The sequence below is a fragment of the Macrobrachium nipponense genome, chromosome 2, assembly GCF_015104395.2.
Source record: "Macrobrachium nipponense isolate FS-2020 chromosome 2, ASM1510439v2, whole genome shotgun sequence".
Lineage (NCBI taxonomy): Eukaryota > Metazoa > Arthropoda > Malacostraca > Decapoda > Palaemonidae > Macrobrachium > Macrobrachium nipponense.
Genome location: NC_087201.1, coordinates 106,470,257 through 106,491,332, shown reverse-complemented (window position 1 = coordinate 106,491,332; position 21,076 = coordinate 106,470,257). Strand labels below are relative to the sequence as shown.

Here is a 21,076-nt window from a genome sequence, read left to right as displayed (position 1 = left end):
GACAGCTTTATGAACAAAAACAACAGTCATGTGCTCACATTATATATAATGTCTGCAGTACCTTATCTTGTGAGAGAGCAGCTACAGGTAGATACTGCCTCTGGTCGGCGCTCTCATCACATGTAGGAGACGTGGCAGTAAAGGCCAGGGTCGTCCCTACTAATGGTGGGATTTTTGCAATCATGGAAGTTCACCGATGATTGACAAAAACAAAAATAGTTTGCCCTTGCCCTGGGCGAAAAGACCAGATAACACTACACAACACCATCACATACACTAAAAACCATATGATACCCTTAATCAGATAAAAGAACTGGTGGGTACTTCAGGTACATGTACCCCAAGGCTTCCCATAAACACAAAACACCTCAAACTCAAGGCGAGGAGACAGTAGAGGGTAAACACCGGGTCCCCCTATGCTTCCTCTCCCAATACCATTTCTGCTATTGACACCTGGTGAAGAACTTATACAAGGTGATAGAAGTCTTCAGTTTTCTGGATTGGACAATTACAGCGTTAGCCAGAAAATTGAAGATTGCCAGTCTCTGGATGAGGATTTTTTCTGCAGACTGGTTCAATCTGTTGTCCTGTACGGACAGGGCAGCAAGACACGGTTCAGTGGAATTGGCTGCCTTATTCACTATGGGAGTACTCAAGAAGAGAGAACGGTGGTGCTCCTTCACATCTCTAGGAGTAACCACGAAACAAACATCGGCTTTGTTGTTCTCCCCCCAAGTAAACTACACCTTATTCACTATGGGAGTACTCAAGAAGAGAGAACGGTGGTGCTCCTTCACATCTCTAGGAGTAACCACGAAACAAACATCGGCTTTGTTGTTCTCCCCCCTAAGTAAACTACACCTGTTTCCAGAAGAAACCATCAAGCATGTACTGTCGGACCTCGAGAACAAGTCCACCAATGATCTTCTGTCTCAATCAGTGAGAAGACCTAAGGAACCTCGGGCGACAGCAGCCAAAGCTTCACCTTTCCAAAAGCAAAGCACACCTTTCGAGGAGGTAAGTCGAGGTGGCAGCAGAGACCAAAGACTAACCTACGAACCACCTCCAAGTCTACCAAGAGACCTCTCTTTAAGACAGATAAATGATCGAAAGGTCCTTCACCCACCCGTGGTGGCAAAACTCCCCAGCTACTGGGAGGAATTGGGGTCAAAGAGGAGCAGAACAGCGGATCATACAGGTGCTTCGAGAGGGATATGTGATCCCTTTCACCGGATCCACCACTGTCGAATACACCTGTCTGTTTGAAAGCATACTCTACGGGATCAAAAAGAGCTTTGGCTTTAGCCAAAGACGTAGAAGAGCTCATCGGTCAAGAGGTCATAGAGGAGGTAACAGACACGAACTCCCCAGGGTTTTACAACCGGCTCTTTGTAGTCCCCAAGGTATCAGGGGGATGGAGACCTGTTTTGGACGTGAGCGCTTTGAACATCCTCATCCAGAAGATGAAAATCCGAATGGAAACCAGTGGATCAGTAATGTCAGCCATCCAACCGGGCAACTGGATGGTATCTCTCGACCTGAAGGATGCATACTTCCATGTCCCCATTCATCAGAACTCCAGAAAGTTCCTGAGATTCGTCTTCAAGAGTTAGTCTTCCAGTCCAGAGCCCTCTGCTTCGGTCTGCCACACACCTCAAGTATTTACTCGGATTCTCGCTCCTCTGGGAAAATGGCTGCACAGCCTTTTACTTAGACGACTGGCTTCTGAGAGCCGGATCCAGTCATCCGTGTGAAGGACTTGGAGAAAACGCTTACTTTGACACAACAATTTGGTATCTTAATAACCACTGAGAAGTCCCAATTCATTCCTACTCAGAGGATTCTCTATTAAGGCTGATTCTCTTTAGCTTTTCGGGTTTTTCTCTCCCTGAAAAAGATAGAATCCTGCCTGTCACCAGTCCAACAGTTTCTGGTTCGCCCATCCTGCTCAGCTCTCGAATGGATGAGCCTAGTCAGGACCCTGGCTTCACTGGAGAGTTTTGTTAAGTCAGGACGCCTACACATGAGGCCGCTTCAGTTCTTGAAAACAAATTGGTCCCGGAAGACACAGTCGGACACACTAGTTTTCCCCCTGATGGAAGAGATAATGGTGGCTTCGTTGGTGGCTTTCGAGGGAAAGATTACAAGAAGGAATTTCCCTAGTCGTGTCGAACCCCGACCTGCAGTTCTTCTCAGATGCCTCAGCCAGCGGATGGGGAGTCCTCCTAGGAGCCAAGAGAGTATCAGGTCTGTGGACAGAATGAGAAAGACCTTACACATCAATGGGAAGGAATTGAAGGCCATCCTTTTAGGAGTACAAGCATTCCACCTTTAGTCACCGGCGGAAACATAGCAGACTACTCAGCCAACACCACAGCATTGCCATATGTGCGGAAGCAGGGAGGGACCCACTCGTTCTCTCTCAGCAAGATAGCCGAAGATCTCCTCACCTGGACGAACGAGAAGAGGATCACCCTTCTTCCAAGATTGCATAAGGGAGAATGAACGTGATTGCAGACGAACTGAGTCGGATCAATCAGGTGTTACCAACAGAAAAGACTCTGAACAAGAGTGTGTGTCAGGACCTCTGGAAGCTTTGGGGAAGACCATCAGTAGACCTGTTCGCCACATCGAGGGACAATCGCCTTCCCCTTCCTGTTCTCCTATTCCAGAACCACTAGCGTGGAGAACAGATGCGATGCTGCTAGATTGGGCAGGACTAGACGATTGCGCTTTTCCTCCCTTCGGAATGATGAGAGATCTTAAACAAGCTTCAATCGCACCAGAATGTGACAATGACCCTAGTAGCGCCATTCTGGCCCAGGAAAGAGCAGTTCCCGGACCTTCTCAATCTGCTGGTGGATTTACCAGACTACTTCCACAAAATCCATTACTTCTCAGATAACCCCATTACAACCGATGCCACAAAGGTTGTCTGCTCTGGCCCTGACAGGATTCAGACTGTAAAGAACCTGGTCCGAGCAAAAGGGTTTCCGCGAAGGGCGTCAGAAACTATTGATAGCTGCAGAAGAAGCTCTTCTGCTGAGCTCTACCAATCCCAGTGGGAGTTTTAGGTCATGGTGCAGACGACCTAGCATCTCTTCTTCTGAAACACCTATAACAGAAATTGCGGAATTTTGTTATTTCTGAGGGACACCAAGAAGTTACATCAGTTTCCAAGCATAGAGGCCTCGACATTCGTCTTTAGTTCCTCCAAGATTCCAAGCATGAAGAAGTGGAATGGAATTAGATGTAGTTTAAGGTGGCTCAACGGTCCCCAATTTGAACCATTGAATTCGTCAACCATGAGAGACTTAACTAGGAAGACACTATTCCTAGTCGCCTTAGCCACAGCGGGCAGAGTAAGTAAGAGTCCACAAGGCCGGAGAAGTCTCCTTGGGAGGAGGCAGAAACTCCCAAAGAAGGAACTTCTCATGTCACATAAAACCTGTAGTTTTTATTGCAACTTCGACTGAGGGAAGGCGAACGAAGCGTTGCCTGACTCCCTCTTCTTAGCAAGCCACTCTTCTCTTCTTTCAGTGCTTTCTTCGAGGACTGGTTTCGGTAATCCCGAAGGCGTTGATCTCCTATCCTTCATAAACATCGACGGAGGGGAAGAAGGGTAAGCTGATTCAAAAAACAAAGTCCGGATATGTCTGCAACAGGAACCTTAACAGACTAGAATAAGCAGAAGAGGTCTTTGAATCCTGGTCTTGGGTTTCCTCTTCTGACATGCCGGTCAACACCCCGTCTTCCTCTTCCGTCTGGCTTGTTGTCTTCTACAAAAAGACCATCAATTCTTGAAGCTGATATTTGTATGGGTCCAAACTGGAATCCTCTAGCAAGGGTTTGGCCTTCGAATCATCCTTGGGTGAAGCCGAAGTCGTGGCTGTCGTACGGCTCTTCTTCGAAAACGAACGAATGGAAGTTGAAAACCACACGAGACGTATGAGGCGAATGAGTCGAATCAGCTTGAGACGAATGAGGCAAACGAGTCGAAATTCCTATCGACACACAACCAGGGTTACCGTTTTGAGGAATTTCGTCTATAAGTGTGGCTTTCTGGCAACATCTGGCAACTCCTCGTGGCTTTTCCGACCACAGGCTACGGCACTGAATAATGAAATTCTTCATTTGTCTTTATGTAGAAACAACGGTACCACTGCACACAACGAATCCAACGATGCGAGTCAGTCTCACAAGTGTGCGAATGTAACGCACCTGAATATCTGACTCCGTCCGAAGATACACTATCCGAAGAGGACTGACGATCCTTCCCGCAAATCTGGTCCGGGTCGTGGCTGTCGTTCGGTTCTTCTTCGAAAACAAACAACTTGGAGTTGAAACAACACGAGAAGTATGAGGCGAACGAGTCGAAGCAGCTCGAGGCGAATGAGGCAAACGAGTCGAAACAGCTCAAGACGAATGAGGCGAACGAGTCGAAACTCCTATCGATACACAACGAGTCGAAGCAGCTCGAGGCGAATGAGGCGAACGAGTCGAAACAGCTCGAGACGAATGAGGCGAACGAGTCAAAACTCCTACCGATACTCAACGAGGCGAGGCAGTCTCGCAAACGCGCGAGCGCTGTAACGCACATAAAGCGTCTGACTCCGTCCGAAGTTACGCTATCCGAAGAGGCGGCAACATCCCTCTCGTACGCTGGGCATGTCTCTTCAAAGGACGCGACACTAAATCACTCCACACTTTTCGCCTCGACACAGGCGACTGCACTTCCGAGTCAGACGACAACTGCGCGTCACTGATATCTACGCCTTTCCAGCGGCGTTTTCTGGGCACTCGCTAGTCAACTGCATCGAAAGAGTCGGCGACTGACCGTGGGCAAACTCCCCCAGTCTCCTTTCGACCTACGGTATGTCTTCTCCCGGGAGCTGGGGAATATGACAGTGACCTTCGTCTAGGAGAACAGGGGGAACAGACAGCCGCCTCCTCGGACACGACACTGACACTTGACCTAACACTGGCCTTATCGCTTGACTCTTTACGAACGCACCTCTAACATGGAAATGGTGTTGGGATCGGAAACATGGGCTACCTGGTCTGGAGTAATTGGTACTGAAGTTGGAGGACTATCAAAAAGTGAAATATTAGATAAAAGTGGAGAAGATAGTGACGGTTTACTCGCCTCTAAAGGCACGGAAGTTGTCTCTACTCTAGTTTTACTACACGCTCTAAGCGCTGCTTCCTTCTATCTTTGTCCATTTTATCCAAATGGGCTCGAAAAGTCTTCCAACCTTGTTCACCTAAACTACAGCACTCATCACAAGTTAATTCCTTGCTACAGCACTGACCCCTACATTAACATATTTGGAGTGCGGATCGTAAAATAGTTTAGCTACCTAACTGAAGAAGAACTAGCATCAGCCATCTTCGGAATAACTTGTTAATAACTTGGCAGCTAACTGATGAAGCAAAAAAGCCAACCAAGAAATTGTACATCACCAAAAAGAAAAAATCCACAATGGCGATGAAAGTCGACTGCAATAACAAACTACCGGTGTTACACCGTGGCCGGCAGAAAACGAATTGAAGTCTAAAGCTCAGCAGTACCAGGTATTCCCGAAAGTGGGCGGGATCTGTATCACCTACACAAACGATGCAGCGCTGCTACCGCCGCCAGGAATTTGAATTTTTGGCTGCCAGGTTAAGAAAGCGTACAGCTAATGTAATTGTTTGGTAAGTCACTTATGTGAAAAAATATGCTATTTTACACTTGCAAATAAGAATGGACAAAATTATGAACATTTTCAATTTAAATTTCTAACTTCCTTATTTTTTAACTTTAGCTTCCATACATTTTTTTTCAAGAAAGCTCTTTAACCCTTAAACGCCGAAGCGGTAAAAAAAAATTGTGTCCCGTGTGCCCGAGGTGTTTCGGAGTGAGCGCGGAAGCGGAAAAAATATTTTTTTTCAAAAAAACACAGCGCGCTTAGTTTTCAAGATTATGAGTTCATTTTTGGCTCCTTTTTTTGTCATTGCCTGAAGTTTAATATGCAACCATCAGAAATGAAAAAAAATTATCATTATCATATATAAATAATGCGATATATGATAGCGCAAAAACGAAATTTCACATATAATTCTATTCAAATCGCGCTGTGCGCAAAACGGTTAAAGGTAACAAGTTACTTTTTTTTCGTTGCAATGTACACTAAATTGCGATCATTTTGGTATATAACACATTGTAAAATGATAAAAGCAACACAGAGAAAATATTATCACAAAATGATGCATGAATTCGTAACACGCGGACGTAAAAAAATATATTTTTTTAAAATTCACCATAAATCTAAATATTGTTATAGACACTTCGAATTTGTTTCAAGATGAAGTTAAATGATGGAATATTACGATATTGTAATAGTTTTAGCTTACAATTGCAGTTTTCGACCATTTCAGACGAGTTAAAGTTGATCAAATGTCGAATTTTTTTTATAAATTTTTTTTATATGCAATTATTTCGGAAATTAGAAAAGCTACAAGCTTCAAATACTTTTCCTTTTATTCTACATGAAATTGCACACATATTTATATATAAAATTCTATGAAATGCCCAATATGAAACGGAGCAAATTTTCCGAGAATGCGATGTACGCATTTCACAGATTTATGGCGGAGAATCCGCGCGCGGAGGGAAGGAAAGTTTTTTTCATAAATTCACCATAAATCGAAATATTGTGCTAGAGACTTCCAATTTGTTGCAAAATGAAGGTAAATGATTGAATATTACTAAAATATAAGAGTTTTAGCTTACAATTGCATTTTTTGACCATTTTGGTAAAGTCAAAGTTGACCGAACGTGGTTTTTTTTCTATTTATCGTGATTTATATGCAAATATTTCAAAAATGAGGAAAGCTACAACCTTCAATTATTTTTCGTTGTATTCTACATGAAATTGCGCACATTTTCATATATAAAACTTTATGTAACGGCTCATTTAAAATGGTGTAAACATTACCACAATCGCAGGTATGATTTTTTCGGAAGAGTTACCGCACGGACGTAAGGAAAATGTTATTTTTTTTTCATAAATTCACCATAAATCAAAATATTGTGCTAGAGACTTCCAATTTGTTACAAAATGAAGTTAAATGCTTGAATATTACTAGAATATAAGAGTTTTAGCTTACAATTGCATTTTTCGACCATTTCAGTAGAGCCAAAATTGACCGAAGGTTGAAAATTTGTCACATCATTTTTTATATGAAAATATTTCAAAACTGATAAAAGCTACAACCATGGGTTGTTTTTAGTTGTATTGTGCATGAAATTGCGCACATTTCCATATATAAAACTTTATGTAACGGCTAATTCTAAAATGGTGCAAACATTACCACAATCGCATGTATGATTTTTTTCGGGAGAGTTACCGCGCAGACATAAGGAAAAAGTTTTTTCATAAATTCACCATAAATCAAAATATTGTGCTAGAGACTTCCAATTTGTTGCAAAATTAAGGTAAATAGTTGAATATTACTAAAATATAAGCGTTTTAGCTTACAATTGCGTTTTTCGACCATTTCAGTAGAGTCAAATTTGACCGAAGGTTGAAATTTTGGCACTTATCGTTATCTATATGGAAATATTTCAAAACTGATAAAAGCTACAATCATGAGTATTTTTGCTGTTGTATTCTAAATGAAATTGCGCACATTTTCATATATAATACTTCATGTAACGGATAATTTAAAACGGTGCAAAAATTATGTCAAAGTGACGAAATAATTTTTGAGATGTCACTGATACTTTTTAGTGCGATAAGAAAGAAATTCGTGCTTGCGTGCCTGCGTAACGATTGTAAACAAAACAACGCCTTGATCCGTGAACTCCAAGCATCCCCCAAGGCGCGTGATTCAAAATTTTTCGCCTGGTAGGCCTATAAGTATTTTTCCGCGAATTTAAAAAAAAACTTTTTTGAGTCGACGTATGGTACGTCCATTCGGCATACGGGAGACATTTTGACTCGACGTTTAATATGTCCATTCGGCGTTTAAGGGTTAAGCATACAAAAAACTTGGAGAAGTCACATTCCATTCTTTTTAACTGCATATCATTTTTATTTTTCAAATACAAAAATGTGTATCCTTTTGTCCTTTCCAGTTGGCCAGGGAGAGCTGAGCAGGTAGTCTCTCTACCATTTCAAGATCAAGAAGACTGGGAAAATTGATCTTGGATACATGAATAGAAAAAATTGGTTGATATATTTGGGATAATCTAATATTCTGAATTTATTGTTTTTAAGAAATTTCTTTTTTAAAGAGTATGATATTTTACATAAGTGAATAAAAATTTCCCAACTCTGTCCTCCATATTATTTTTAAAGTCTCTCTCTCTCTCCCACCCCCGCTCTCAGAAGGTTGCTTTAGTTCATTAGTTCAGTCTAATTTTGATAAAACATGAAGCCTTCTGCTCAAATAACAACTTAGGCAATTGTAAACTGATGGGGTTGAGTGCAAATAAATGGTATTGTATTCTAATAGAATAAATGTTATAGCATTCTAATACAAACTCATCAGTTTACAAGAAGTGCCCTTCTCCCAACCACTAATTCCTCATGGTGAGTCCAGATAACACAGGGAATGGTCAAATTACTACCAAGGGTGCTCAGTTCAAGATGCATACCTAGCCAGGTGGAAGTTATGTTGTTGTCCTTGGAGTTGCTATGTGCTAACTGCACATGATAAAATACAGAAATTGATGGATTTTTTTATGGATTTGTATAAAAAAATTTGACATCTCACCAAGTCTTCAATTATTTGCTCTTCTAAATGCAGTAAGATTATAAAAATTATTAACAACATCCACTTTGTTTTGTAACCAAATGGTATTATAATCTTATCTAACACAAATAAAATGAAAAATCTAACAAAAGTTTCCATTCTCATCAAAATTAAGTGTTCAACAACTGAATTTATCAACTCGGTGCCATACCTGAGTAAGAAAATGACTGGGTTGCACTGATGCTGTTGTGGAGAGTTTAATGAGATTTGTGAGCTGTTGGTAAGCAACTTGACGCACCTCCTCACAACTGCAGCCAACAAGCACCTCTATGATGAAATCTTTTACGCTAACCATGCCATACCAACGTTCTGCAATTCAAATATAGAATTATTAAATGCGAGATAGTCATATAACATAATTTACTACACCAAAAAATCTGAAATTTAACTGCAACATTAAATACAAAAATGACAAATCTTTTATTAATTTGTATTTTTCATAACTAACAAACCTTCAGTCTTGACAGTACGATAAATCTTCTGGCACCAGCTCTGGAAACCAGTTAAAAACAATAAAAAATTGTAAATGCAAGGAATCTGTGGCATCTGGCATCCAATACATACGTAGTTGAGGTGAAAGCGAGTCAGAGACCGCACATAAATCCAGACATACGTCTTTCTTCAACCACCTTAGAGAGTGGACGTTCACTTTGCTGTCCTCCCTCCCAAACCAGTTTTTTACCTTTGCTGTCCTCCCTCCCCAAACCAGCTTTGTCCCTGCTTTTTACCCTCCAGTTTTACCCAAACCATTTGTTTTGACCTTTTGCTGTCCTCCCTCCCAAACCAGTTTTGTACCTTTGCTGTCCTCCCTCCCAAACCAGTTTTTTACCTTTGCTGTCCTCCCTCCCAAACCAGTTTTGTACCTTTGCTGTCCTCCCTCCCAAACCAGTTTTTTACCTTTGCTGTCCTCCCTCCCAAACCAGTTTTTGGTACCTTTGTGTCCTCCCTTCCCAAACCAGTTTTTTAACTTTGCGCCTCCCTCCCAAACCAGTTTTTACCTTTTGACTGTCTCCCTCCAACCAGTTTTGTACCTTTGCTGTCCTCCCTTCCCAAACCAGTTTTTTACCTTTTCGTCCTCCCTCCAAAAACCGTTTTGTTACCTTTGCTGTGCTCCCTCCCAAAACCCAGTTTTCCTTAAACCTTTGCCGATGTCATCCCTCCTTAAACCATTTTGTACCTTTGCTGTCCTCCCTCCCAAACCAGTTTTTTACCTTTGCGTCCTCCCTACCTCCAAACCAGCCCTTTGTTTTTACCTTTGCTGTCCCCCTCCCAAACCTCCCAAACCAAACCAGTTTTGTACTCCTTTGCTGTCCTCCTCCCAAACCAGTTTTGTACCTTTGCGTCCTCCTCCCAAACCGTTTTGTACCTCCCCCTGCTGTCCGCCCTCCAAATCCAGTTTTTTTGTACCTTTGCTGTCCTCCTCCCAAACCAGTTTTGTACCTTTGCTGTCCTCCCTCCCAAACCAGTTTTGTACCTTTGCTGTCCTCCCTCCCAAACCAGTTTTGTACCTTTGCTGTCCTCCCTCCCAAACCAGTTTTGTACCTTTGCTGTCCTCCCTCCCAAACCACAGTGTAAACCTTGACTGTCTCTCCCACCCTCCCAAACCAGTTTTTTACCTAAGCCCGTATGGTTGTTTTGTATATTCTCCTATCCTGCCTAAGAAATCCCATGAGCATCAATGTTTTTATCCTGGCCTTCCAGGATTCCCGTGTCCACGCTTCTTCAGGGGACAGAGGCATCTTGCAGTATATGTGCTTCTAGTCCTATGCCTACTGCTTTGTCTTCAACTATTTTACATAAAATGCTGCTCTGTTTCTCAGGGTATATTGCCCCTTTTGGAAGAGAGGGGCCAAACTACATCTTGTTCCTTTGTTAGTAAATTTGCAGTTTGAAATATCTTTTATGATATACTGAAAAATTTATTCTATGAAATTTCAATGCTTCATTTCTCCTTCAATTATATTTTTCGACACATTTTCTGGGAATAGGGTAACGTTTTAGTCTAAGATTTTGTGTGGTTTGGGACATTCGAGACATTATGGGTTCGTGTTGCAGACAATGTTTATGTGCAAGGATTAGTCTTCTAGTAATCACTCATTCTTTTTATCTATAAACAATCTATCAAATATAACTTACCTACCTAGAACCACTATTACGAAATATGCTGCATCACTTCCACTGCAGATATTCTTCTAACCTAAGCAGAAGAATTAAACATTTTCATCACTATAGATCATCATATCCAAATGTTTCTGCTGTAGCTCTTGAGGTTCAAGTTCCTTCTTCATCCTTAGCCTTTAAGCACAAACTGAAACTTGCTGTTATCTATTGTGTAGAGATGTAGCAATATCATTCTGCTTTCACCACATTCTATTTGTGATCTCCCTAACAAAAAGTTACATGTATTTTTGTTGACAGCAATTGTCATAGTAGATCATGAACTACTGACAAGGGTTGAAACCGGGTCTTCATCATCATAACCGTTACCATCATACACTACCAAGTCATCCAAAGAATTCCCTTAATGTCTATCCTTTACATGATAATTCATAGATAGTATTACTTGTTGCCTTCCTCTCAGATAGTTACTAAAGTGACACATGCCTATGGGACACTGAACTCATAGGGTACTTCTGCTCTTATTTTCAGCCTCCTAACTACTTTGCATTAAATGCTTCTAAGAAAACAACTGCATTCATACAAAGCCATTACAGTCAGTCCCTGAGTTACGACAGAGATCCATTCCTACGGCTTGCTGTCAGTTGAAATTCGGTATAAGTCAGAACCATAATACCAGCAGTACCAACTTATCAACAGCATCAGTCAACAGCATTTTGGTTTTACAACGTTCAGCTAACAACATTGTTAACGAAATTTATGGTGGCAGTAAGCGATTTTTGGTGATGGTAAGCGGTTTGTCGGCCTTGGCAGGTGGTTTATCAGCATTGATAAGTAGTTTACCAGCATCAGTAAGCAGTTTATCAGCATTAGTAAGCGGTTAACAGAGCTGTTAAATGGTTTATTGGCGCTTACGACGTAAACGCCTTTTATTACCATAATTACACTGCAACATTCTGGTTATTGATGACCTTCGATGCTTGGCCGGGAATGGAACCACTCCTGTTAACCGGGGGCCTGCCTGTAATCGTGATAATATTTCAGCTCAGGGACCTATCCAAAGTAGAAATAATATAATACACGCAACCTTTGGTTAATGGCGGGGGTTCTGTTCCCAGCTGAGCACCAATAACTGAATATCATCGATAACCGAAATATCACATCACAATAATTAAGATATAAATGGAATTTATGACATTGTAAGCGCCAATAAATGCTTAACAGTGCTGTTAACTGCTTACTAATGCCAATAAACCACTTACTTGTGCCAATAAAGTGCTTTACCGACACCAATAAACCACTTAACGATGCTAAAAATCTGGTTAACATCATTGACCAACAGTCATAAAATCTAAATGCTGCTAAACAATGCTGCCGATAAATGAGGACTGCCTATACCATACAATCTAGACACACAAGATAGAATAATATAAATGATAATTAACCCTTAATGGACGGATACCCTCATATGATTAATAACAGATTTTAACCCTTAAACGCCGAAGCGGTAAAAAAAATTGTCTCCCATGTGCCGGAGGTGTTTCAGAGTGAGCGCGGAAGCGGAAAAAATATTTTTTTCAAAAAATCACAGCGGGCTTAGTTTTCAAGATTAAGAGTTCATTTTTGGCTCATTTTTTTGTCATTGGCTGAAGTTTAGTATGCAACCATCAGAAATGAAAAAAAATTATCATTATCATATATAAATAATGCGATATATGATAGCGCAAAAACGAAATTTCATATATAATTGTATTCAAATCGCGCTGTGCGCAAAACGGTTAAAGGTAACAAGTTACTTTTTTTTTTTGTAATGTACACTAAATTGCAATCATTTTGGTATATAACACATTGTAAAATGATAAAAGCAACACAGAGAAAATATTATCACAAAATAATGCATGAATTCGTAATGCGCGGACATAAATATTTTTTTCATAAATTCACCATAAATCTAAATATTGTCCTAGAGACTTCCAATTTCTTTCAAAATGAAGACAAATGATTGAATATTACTATACTGTAAGAGTATTAGCTTACAATTGCAGTTTTCGACCATATCTGACGAGTTAAAGTTGACCGAATGGCGAATTTTTATATATATATATTTTTTATATGCAATTATTTCGGTAATAAGAAAAGCTACAACCTTCAAATATTTTTCGTTTTATTCTACATGAAATTGCACACATTTTCATATATAAAACTCTATGAAATGCCTAATATGAAACGGAGCAAATATTCCAAGAATGGGACGTACGCATTTCGGAGATTTGTGGCGGAGAATCTGCGCGCGGAGGGAAGGAAAGATTTTTTTTAAAATTCACCATAAATCTAAATATTTTGCTAGAGACTTCAAATTTATTTCAAGATGAAGATAAATGACTGAATATTACTAGACTGTAAGAGTTTTAGCTTACAATTGCGTTTTTCGACCATTTCGGTAGAGTCAAAGTTGACCGAACGTGGTTTTTTTTTCTATTTATCGTGATTTATATGCAAATATTTCAAAAATGAGAAAAGCTACAACCTTCAATTATTTTTCGTTGTATTCTACATGAAATTGCGCACATTTTCATATATAAAAATTTATGTAACGGCTAATTTAAAATGGTGCAAACATTACCACAATCGCACGTATGATTTTTTCGGAAGAGTTACCGCGCGGACGTAAAGAAAATGTTTTTTTTCCCATAAATTCACCATAAATCGAAATATTGTGCTAAAGACTTTCAATTTGTTGCAAAATGAAGTTAAATGCTTAAATATTGCTAGAATATAAGCGTTTTAGCTTACAATTGCGTTTTTCGACCATTTCGGTAGAGTCAAAAAGTTGACTGAAGGTTGAAATTTTGGCAATTATCGTTATTTATATGAAAATATCTCAAAACTGATAAAAGCTACAACCATGGGTTGTTTTTAGTTGTATTGTGCATGAAATTGCACACATTTCCATATATAAAACTTTATATAACGGCTAATTTTAAAATGGTGCAAACATTACCACAATCGCATGTATGATTTTTTTTCGGAAGAGTTACCGCGCGGACGTAAGGAAAAAGTTTTTTCCTAAATTCACCATAAATCAAAATATTGTGCTAGAGACTTCCAATTAGTTGCAAAATTAAGGTAAATGATTGAATATTACTAAATTATAAGAGTTTTAGCTTACAATTGCGTTTTTTTACCATTTCGGTAGAGTCAAAGTTGACCGAAGGTTGAAATTTTGGCAATTATCGTTATTTATATGGAAATATTTCAAAACTGATAAAAGCTACAATCATGAGTATTTTATTGTTGTATTCTACATAAAAATGCGCAAATTTTCATATATAATACTTCATGTAACGGCTAATTTACAATGGTACAAAAATTATGTCAGTGACGAAATAATTTCCGAGATGTGTCACAGATACTTTTTAGTGCAGCAAGAAAGAAATTCGCGCTTGCGCGCCTGCGTAATGATTGTAAACAAAACAACACCTTGATCCGTGAACTCCCAGCATCCCCCAAGGCGCGTGATTCAAAAGTTTTAGGCTGGTAGGCCTATAAGTATTTTTCCGCGAATTTTCCTCCCCCCCCCTTTCCCCCCCCAAAAAAAAAACCCCAAAAAAATTTTGTTAAGGCGACGTAAAATACGTCCGGTCGGCACACGAGAGACAAAAAATGTCGACGTAAAATACGTCCAGTCGGCAGTAAAGGGTTAAGTGGTGGATGGATTACCTCCTGACAAGTACATATCAATATTATGTGCCATCAGTTTGGAGAAATCGGCCAGGAAAGAGGTTCCATTAAGTCAAGAGCCCATATATTTACTAATGGCAACTTTTAGACTGGCTCAACTCGCTGATTCTAAGCGGCTCTTGAATTAGTTGTGTAATTAACTTCAAGGGGGTGCATGCTCCCTCTCTCTCTCTCACATGACGTCTCTTTATATACTTGCTCTTAAATATACCCAGGGGTTGCGGCTGGTTTTAGTTCTTATCTTTTATGATAGTATGTCAGTTACAATTGTAATTTTGCAAAAAAAAAGTGCAAACAAATATTTAAAAAAAAGGTATACAGGCAGTCCCTGGTTATCAGCAGACTCTGTTAATGGCGATCCGGTTTTATGGTGGTTGTCTAGCGCCATAAAATCAGTGATTTATGGTGCCATAACAGGCAGAGTTTTGGTTGTCAGTGTCATAAGGTGCCAATAAAAGAGTTATGGCCTCATAACATGCCTAACAAAGACATCATTAACCATTTATCAGTGCTATTAACCTAAAATTGGTGCCATAAATCACAGGGTTTGGGTTAACGGCAGTTTTTGCTCGTCAGAGCTCGTTGAGAACAGAACCCAGTTGATAACTGGGGGACTGCCTGTTATCTAGAAAAAAAATTTGCTACATTTTCGATCTCAGTATATTTACAATGTTCCTCCGGTATTCGTGGGGGATGTGTACCAGAAATCCCCCCCCTTATAGCTACAATCCACAAATAGTTGAAACCCTAATAAAAAATTTAAAACTGCCTATTTTGTTAGCTAAAACTCTAAGAAAAACCCATTAAAAGTGTTTATACTTGGTTTTTTAACCTCTTCATTACCGAAAGTTTGTTTGGATGTACGCGGGTACCACCATTCAAGTCTACTAAACTGCGCCGGGTGCATAAACAGTATGACACGATGCCAGACGTATGATGAACCCAAAAAAATATTATTACTGCTTATTTATCTACATAGTAGTGTGTAGGTGACAGATGAACTGCGTCTCAACAAAAAATCACAAAACCAGACAAGCGTAAACATGTAATAACTTCTACCCAAGTATAAAACCAGTTGCATCATCATTTAATGTATTTATTTATTTATTCACTTATTACATTTTACAAATAAAAGATATGAACACCAGATAAATGAAGGTAAAAATAAAGCCTTATAGTAACTTTATATATAAAAAACCAAACCAGAGAAAAAGCGAAAAAGCTATTTTTTCTGAGGACAAGAAACTTGAAAAATTAGTTTAGATACCCCTAAAGTTGTTTTCTGTGATGAAATTAATCTTAGAAAACGTAGAAAACGACATCGACCAATTTTTGAGAGATATACTATAAAATTTGCGATTTCCATATTTATTGGCGGGCCTTCCGCTTTAGTTGTTGCTCTTTTTTTGTTATTACGTGCTTATTTACTGTTCTATTTTGATAATACTTTATGTGCATGTTCCAGGTGGATATACCAACATTCTGTAAGACCAAATTTCTATTCAAGACTGTAGTTTTCTCACCGACCACCCCAGTGTCCTTGTACAGGGACACTGAGTTTCACATTTTTTTTCATAAAATCATTTATTTTCCCTGTAGGATGATAAAACTCACAGAGAATATGCGTTATTATAGCGCTAATAATACCTGATAATTTCATTAGCCTGTCTTGATTAGTGTATTTTTGGCAAATATTTTTACGATCAGCACCCCTCCAAACTGGAGCCTACCCTTCACTACCGAGAGGTTCAGTTCGGCAGCGAACGCAATGTTTACATTCTGCTCACCCACCCGGTAAAGAAGGGGTTAATGTTATATCACAAAAAGTACATTTTATGATGAAACTGATAATATAAAAAACTGGAATTTGTGGATATTTCTCATAAAAAAGTCTGCAAATGGGTGAATTTTCTGCAAATAAAGGGGGTATATGTTCCAGAGAGAGATTCATGAATACATGAGTTTGTGAGTCCGGAGTCCACAAATATGATGGGGGGGGTTTACTGTGCGTAAATAATTCACAATAAATATACTACAGGCACTCCCTGACTTACAACATTCCAAGGTTAATACACTTTTCTTTTCAATTATATTCATCAGAAATTATTTCCAGGTTTATGACGCATGTCCCACAGTTATAACGCCCATCTGATGGAAAAAATATGACTCCAAAAATGCAAAATAATCAACATTTGAAGGGTTTTTTTATAAAAATGTAATAAAAATGCAGGTTACATAGTTTTTAATGCACTCAAAGCATTAAAAGTAAGATTTTCTTAGGATTTTTGGCAATTTTTGGCTTATGATATGTCTCAAGATCGGACCCCCTGCCGTAAGCCGGGGAATGCCTGTACTCAGAATGCGTTATTGATTTTAGTTCATATCTGTTCTGATATAATATGTAAGCTGTAATTATAATTTTACAAAATAAAATTAGAAAAAACATATACGTAAAACATGGTAAAATTCATGATTGCTTTGCAAGAGGCCCCACAAGGGATTACAAATAGTAGTCATTTTCAACTTTTCATGGAAGATATGGAGAATATTTAATTTACTTTCTTACACCTTGTGCATTTGCAAATCTTCATCTTTCCATTGATGTGTTTTTTTTTACTGGCCAACCTCAGTTTGCCTAGTCTGGGATGCTGCATATGGTTTTTTTTTTTTTAGCCTAGCTCTTAAGGGTTAACCCTTAATGGACGGTTAAAAAAACAATATGCAGCAGCTCCTCAGGCATGGTAAACTTTGAGGTCGGTCAATTTGTTAAAACAATACACCAAAGGAAAGAGGAAAATATGCAAATGCACATGGTGAAAGAATAAAATTCTAAAAAATTTTCCCAACCTTCCAGGAGAACTTGAAAATGACTTATTATAACCCCTTGTGGGGCTCTTTTACAAAACAATTGTAAATTTTACCAAGTTATACATGTTTTTTCTAATAAACTTTATTTAGGTTTGTAAAATTATAATTACAACTCACACAATATCAAAACAGGTAATAAATAAAATCAGTAACAATTTCTGAGCATATTTGTTGCAAAATATTTATGTAAATTTACCAAGAACAAAGATGCAGTAACTTTTTTGGATTTGTACATTTTTTGTAGCATTTATTTACACTTTTCCTTGCAAAATTACATTTACAACTGACATACTATTGTCAATGACAAGAACAAAAACCAACAGCAACCCCTTGGTATATTTATGAGCCAATTTACAAAAAGATGTCATGTAAGACAGAAATGCAGTACATTCTCCCTTGAAGTCAGAAGCAGAACTGAATTCCTGAGATGCCAGATTTGTGATTTTAGCTAGTGTAAAAGTTGCCATTAGTGAACTTAAGAGCTATAGAAGTATTAGCACCTCTTCCACGCCTGATTCCTTCCAAATCAATGGAGCTTAATATTGCTTATCACCAGGATCAATCCGCCCACCACCCAAAACCTGTTATTACTACTAAGAGCCCATCTGTCCATTAAGGGTTAATGTAGCACTAAATAAAGTACTTGACATTAAACAATTTATAAAACTGAAAAAAGTCAAGAATTCCAGCCTAATGCTGTCAGGTCTGGGCTCGTGACTTTAGAATTTTCGGCGTATGTCAGAACCAGATTTTTGTGATTATTTTTTAATATGTAGCATCAAAGGACCGGAACTTCTACAAGGCGCCTACGTCGGATAGCATCCCAGAGGTAGAACAAACCATCCAACTACCTTGGTCTCCAATGGTAGCAAGCACTATAAAGGAGTTAGACAGCCAAGTAGCAGGGGATCAAGGCTCCCTAGCCTCCACCAGGTCCCAAACATTGCTGCTCCCCACATTTTTCTCCGACATCACAAGTACTACGTCCAGGATTACCAGTGTGTGTGTATAAATGTATGACTGTCTTCTTCTATTTATTAATTCAACATCTGACCAACAAGGCTAGGCCTGCATGCTTAAATGACAAATTTTCTAAGACAATTTGTATTTTTCATAGCTACAAACCTTCGGTCTTAACAATAGGATAATTTCTAGCGCCTAGCTGGATCCAGTTAAAAAACAGATGAAAGCAAGGAATCTTGTGATATCTGGCAACACATGCGTAGATCGGGTGAAGAATAGTCAAAAGACCATTCACCTACGACAACGCGTCAGCCTTTTCTTTGACTGCCTGGGTGAGAGTTGTGTTAACCTCTCTTGGCCTTTACCTGGTTCATTGCCCATTTTGCTTGTGTGTGTGTGTGTGTGTGTGTGTGTGTTTGGCTGATATTATGGCTTCTGCTTTTTCTCGGCCTCATCAACGTGTGTGCCCTGGAATTCCAGGTTTTCTGTGTTCTTGTTTTTTGGCTTCAGCAGCGATTGACCCCTACATCACATGCAGTAGGTGCCGTTCTAATTTTTATACTATAACGAATCCTTGCACAGAATGCTGGGCATGGCCTAAAAAGCAGTAGAAGTCGTTTTATAAGAAGAGAGAACATCGGAGGGTTTCGACTCTTCCTTCATGGGAAGGTTTTTTGCCTCTTCCCGATGCTTTGTCTCCTGCAATATTCAACCCCCATAGTAGCATTGTTCCTGTCTCCTTCCTTTTCTTCCATTGATTCATCGCTGGAAGTATCAGGAGGCCACCAGGCTGATGTTTGTAATGTCTCCCTTTCTTCTTTGGGAATTAATTTGATTCCTGGGAAGGGGGAAGCTTTTTCATCATTCTCATTTCTTCCACAGTCGGAGGCGTCCAAGATGGCGGCGATTGGAAGACACTCAGGCTAGGGGGTACTCCGTCTTTGGAGTGGTTGTTTGAGCACTTTTTGGCGGCTTGCTACCCCCCCTCCTCAGGCTGGCCAGGCCATCCCCCCTCCTCCCGGCCTGTTCTTCATGGGGATCCGAGGTCAGCCATCTTGTATTGCTCCGCAAGTGACTGTGCCACTTCTTCGAGTTGATAACGTCACAGGATCCGTCGTTGTGTATTCCTCCGCCAGTGGCGTCTGATTCCCCTTCACACCAAGGGGAAGCCGTGACGTCATCACCACTTGTGACATCACTCCCATCGATGAGGTCAGTCCCAGTCATCATCTGAGCCCTGCCTCTCTCAGTCGTGATGTCATCTCTGCCGCCCAGTTCGCTACATCTCCCTTCCATGTCATTGGAGCCTTCTCTTGCAGATCAGGCTGAGGTTAAATGCCAGGTAGTGCTCAAGAGGTTGGACTCTGTTTTGGATGTTAAGTTGGCTACCTTGTCAATTGGGAGGGTTGGAAGGAAACGCGTTGCTTCGTCCCCGCCTCCTACGAAGAGATCGCTTAAGGAACCAGTACTGTCTTTCTCTCCCTCTTCCCCCTCTACGAGTTCCTCGTTGGATGAGTGGATTTCGCGCTCGGCTACCAATCCGGTGGTCCGAAGTTCAATTCTCGGCTCGGCCAATGCAGAACCAGAGCACTTTCTTTCTGGTGATAGAAATTCATTTCTTGATATAATGTGGTTCGGATCCCACAATAAGATGTAGGTCCCGTTGCTAAAAAACCAATTAGTTCCTAGCCATGTAAAAATATCTAATCATTCGGGCCAGCCCTAGGAGATCTGTTACTCAGCTCAGTGGTCTGGTAAAACTTAAGATATACTTAACTTTTTTTCCCCCCTCTACGCCTCGTCGGTGTATCAAGCGTTGAAAGGCTAAGGACTTTGCTCTTTCACGGACATGTTAATGAATCATCTGTTGGAGGAGAACATAGTGATGCTCCCAGTGTTATAGTGGGTTCGTCTCGAGAGCTGACGCATGGACCCAGCCCAGACAAGTTAGTTGGTGTTTTGGGCTGTTTGGCTGCTGATCCTACCGTTAATTTTAATGAAGAAGGTGCCTTAGAGGAACCTACACATCCTTCTCGCTCTCGGTCTCCGTTGCCAGAGCAGGAGAGGGAGACATGCAAGAGTTTTTGTCTTCATGATCTCATTCGTGGGTTCAACAATTTGGAAAGTAGGTCTCAGGCTTGGTCGTCTTCACTCCTTCTTGCTTGGAAGCCTTGGTGAGAGCTACGCATGATCCCAAATCATCTCTCCATCTTCCCTTGTCGGGGCACATCCAGTCGGTCTTGCATAAGGTTAACACCTCTGTTTCAGACCGGGAAGGTTTGCTTCGCTCTAGGGGCTCTGCCAAGCTACTACTCCAGCCTCTCACAGGGCATAGGAAGTACTATGATATGAACTCTACTTTTTTTATGTCGCGCCATCTTAACCCAGACGTCATTCCCCTGGAGCCGGGATTGACTTTGGAGCAGGTGAGGTCAGTGGCTCCGTCCTTGTCCCTGCAGGATGCCTCAGCATTGGAATCTACGGCAGCCTCCAAGTTGCACACGGTTTCTTGGCTGGACTTCTGGTCTGTGGTCATTGCCAAGATAGCTTCTGACAGGTCCCCAGAAGGACTGGTGAGTGCATC

At 40.3% G+C, this 21,076-nt stretch overlaps 1 protein-coding gene across 2 annotated transcripts in view; it reads right to left on the bottom strand.

Moving 5' to 3' along the window:
• Positions 1-21,076, bottom strand: part of LOC135220891 (ubiquitin carboxyl-terminal hydrolase 24-like) — a 394,433-nt gene that overhangs the window by 165,017 nt on the left and 208,340 nt on the right. For both annotated transcript variants that reach the window (XM_064258501.1, XM_064258502.1), the window contains exon 18: positions 8,954-9,111. In XM_064258501.1, the coding sequence (XP_064114571.1) occupies positions 8,954-9,111 (158 nt within the window). The remainder of the gene's footprint in view (positions 1-8,953; positions 9,112-21,076) is intronic.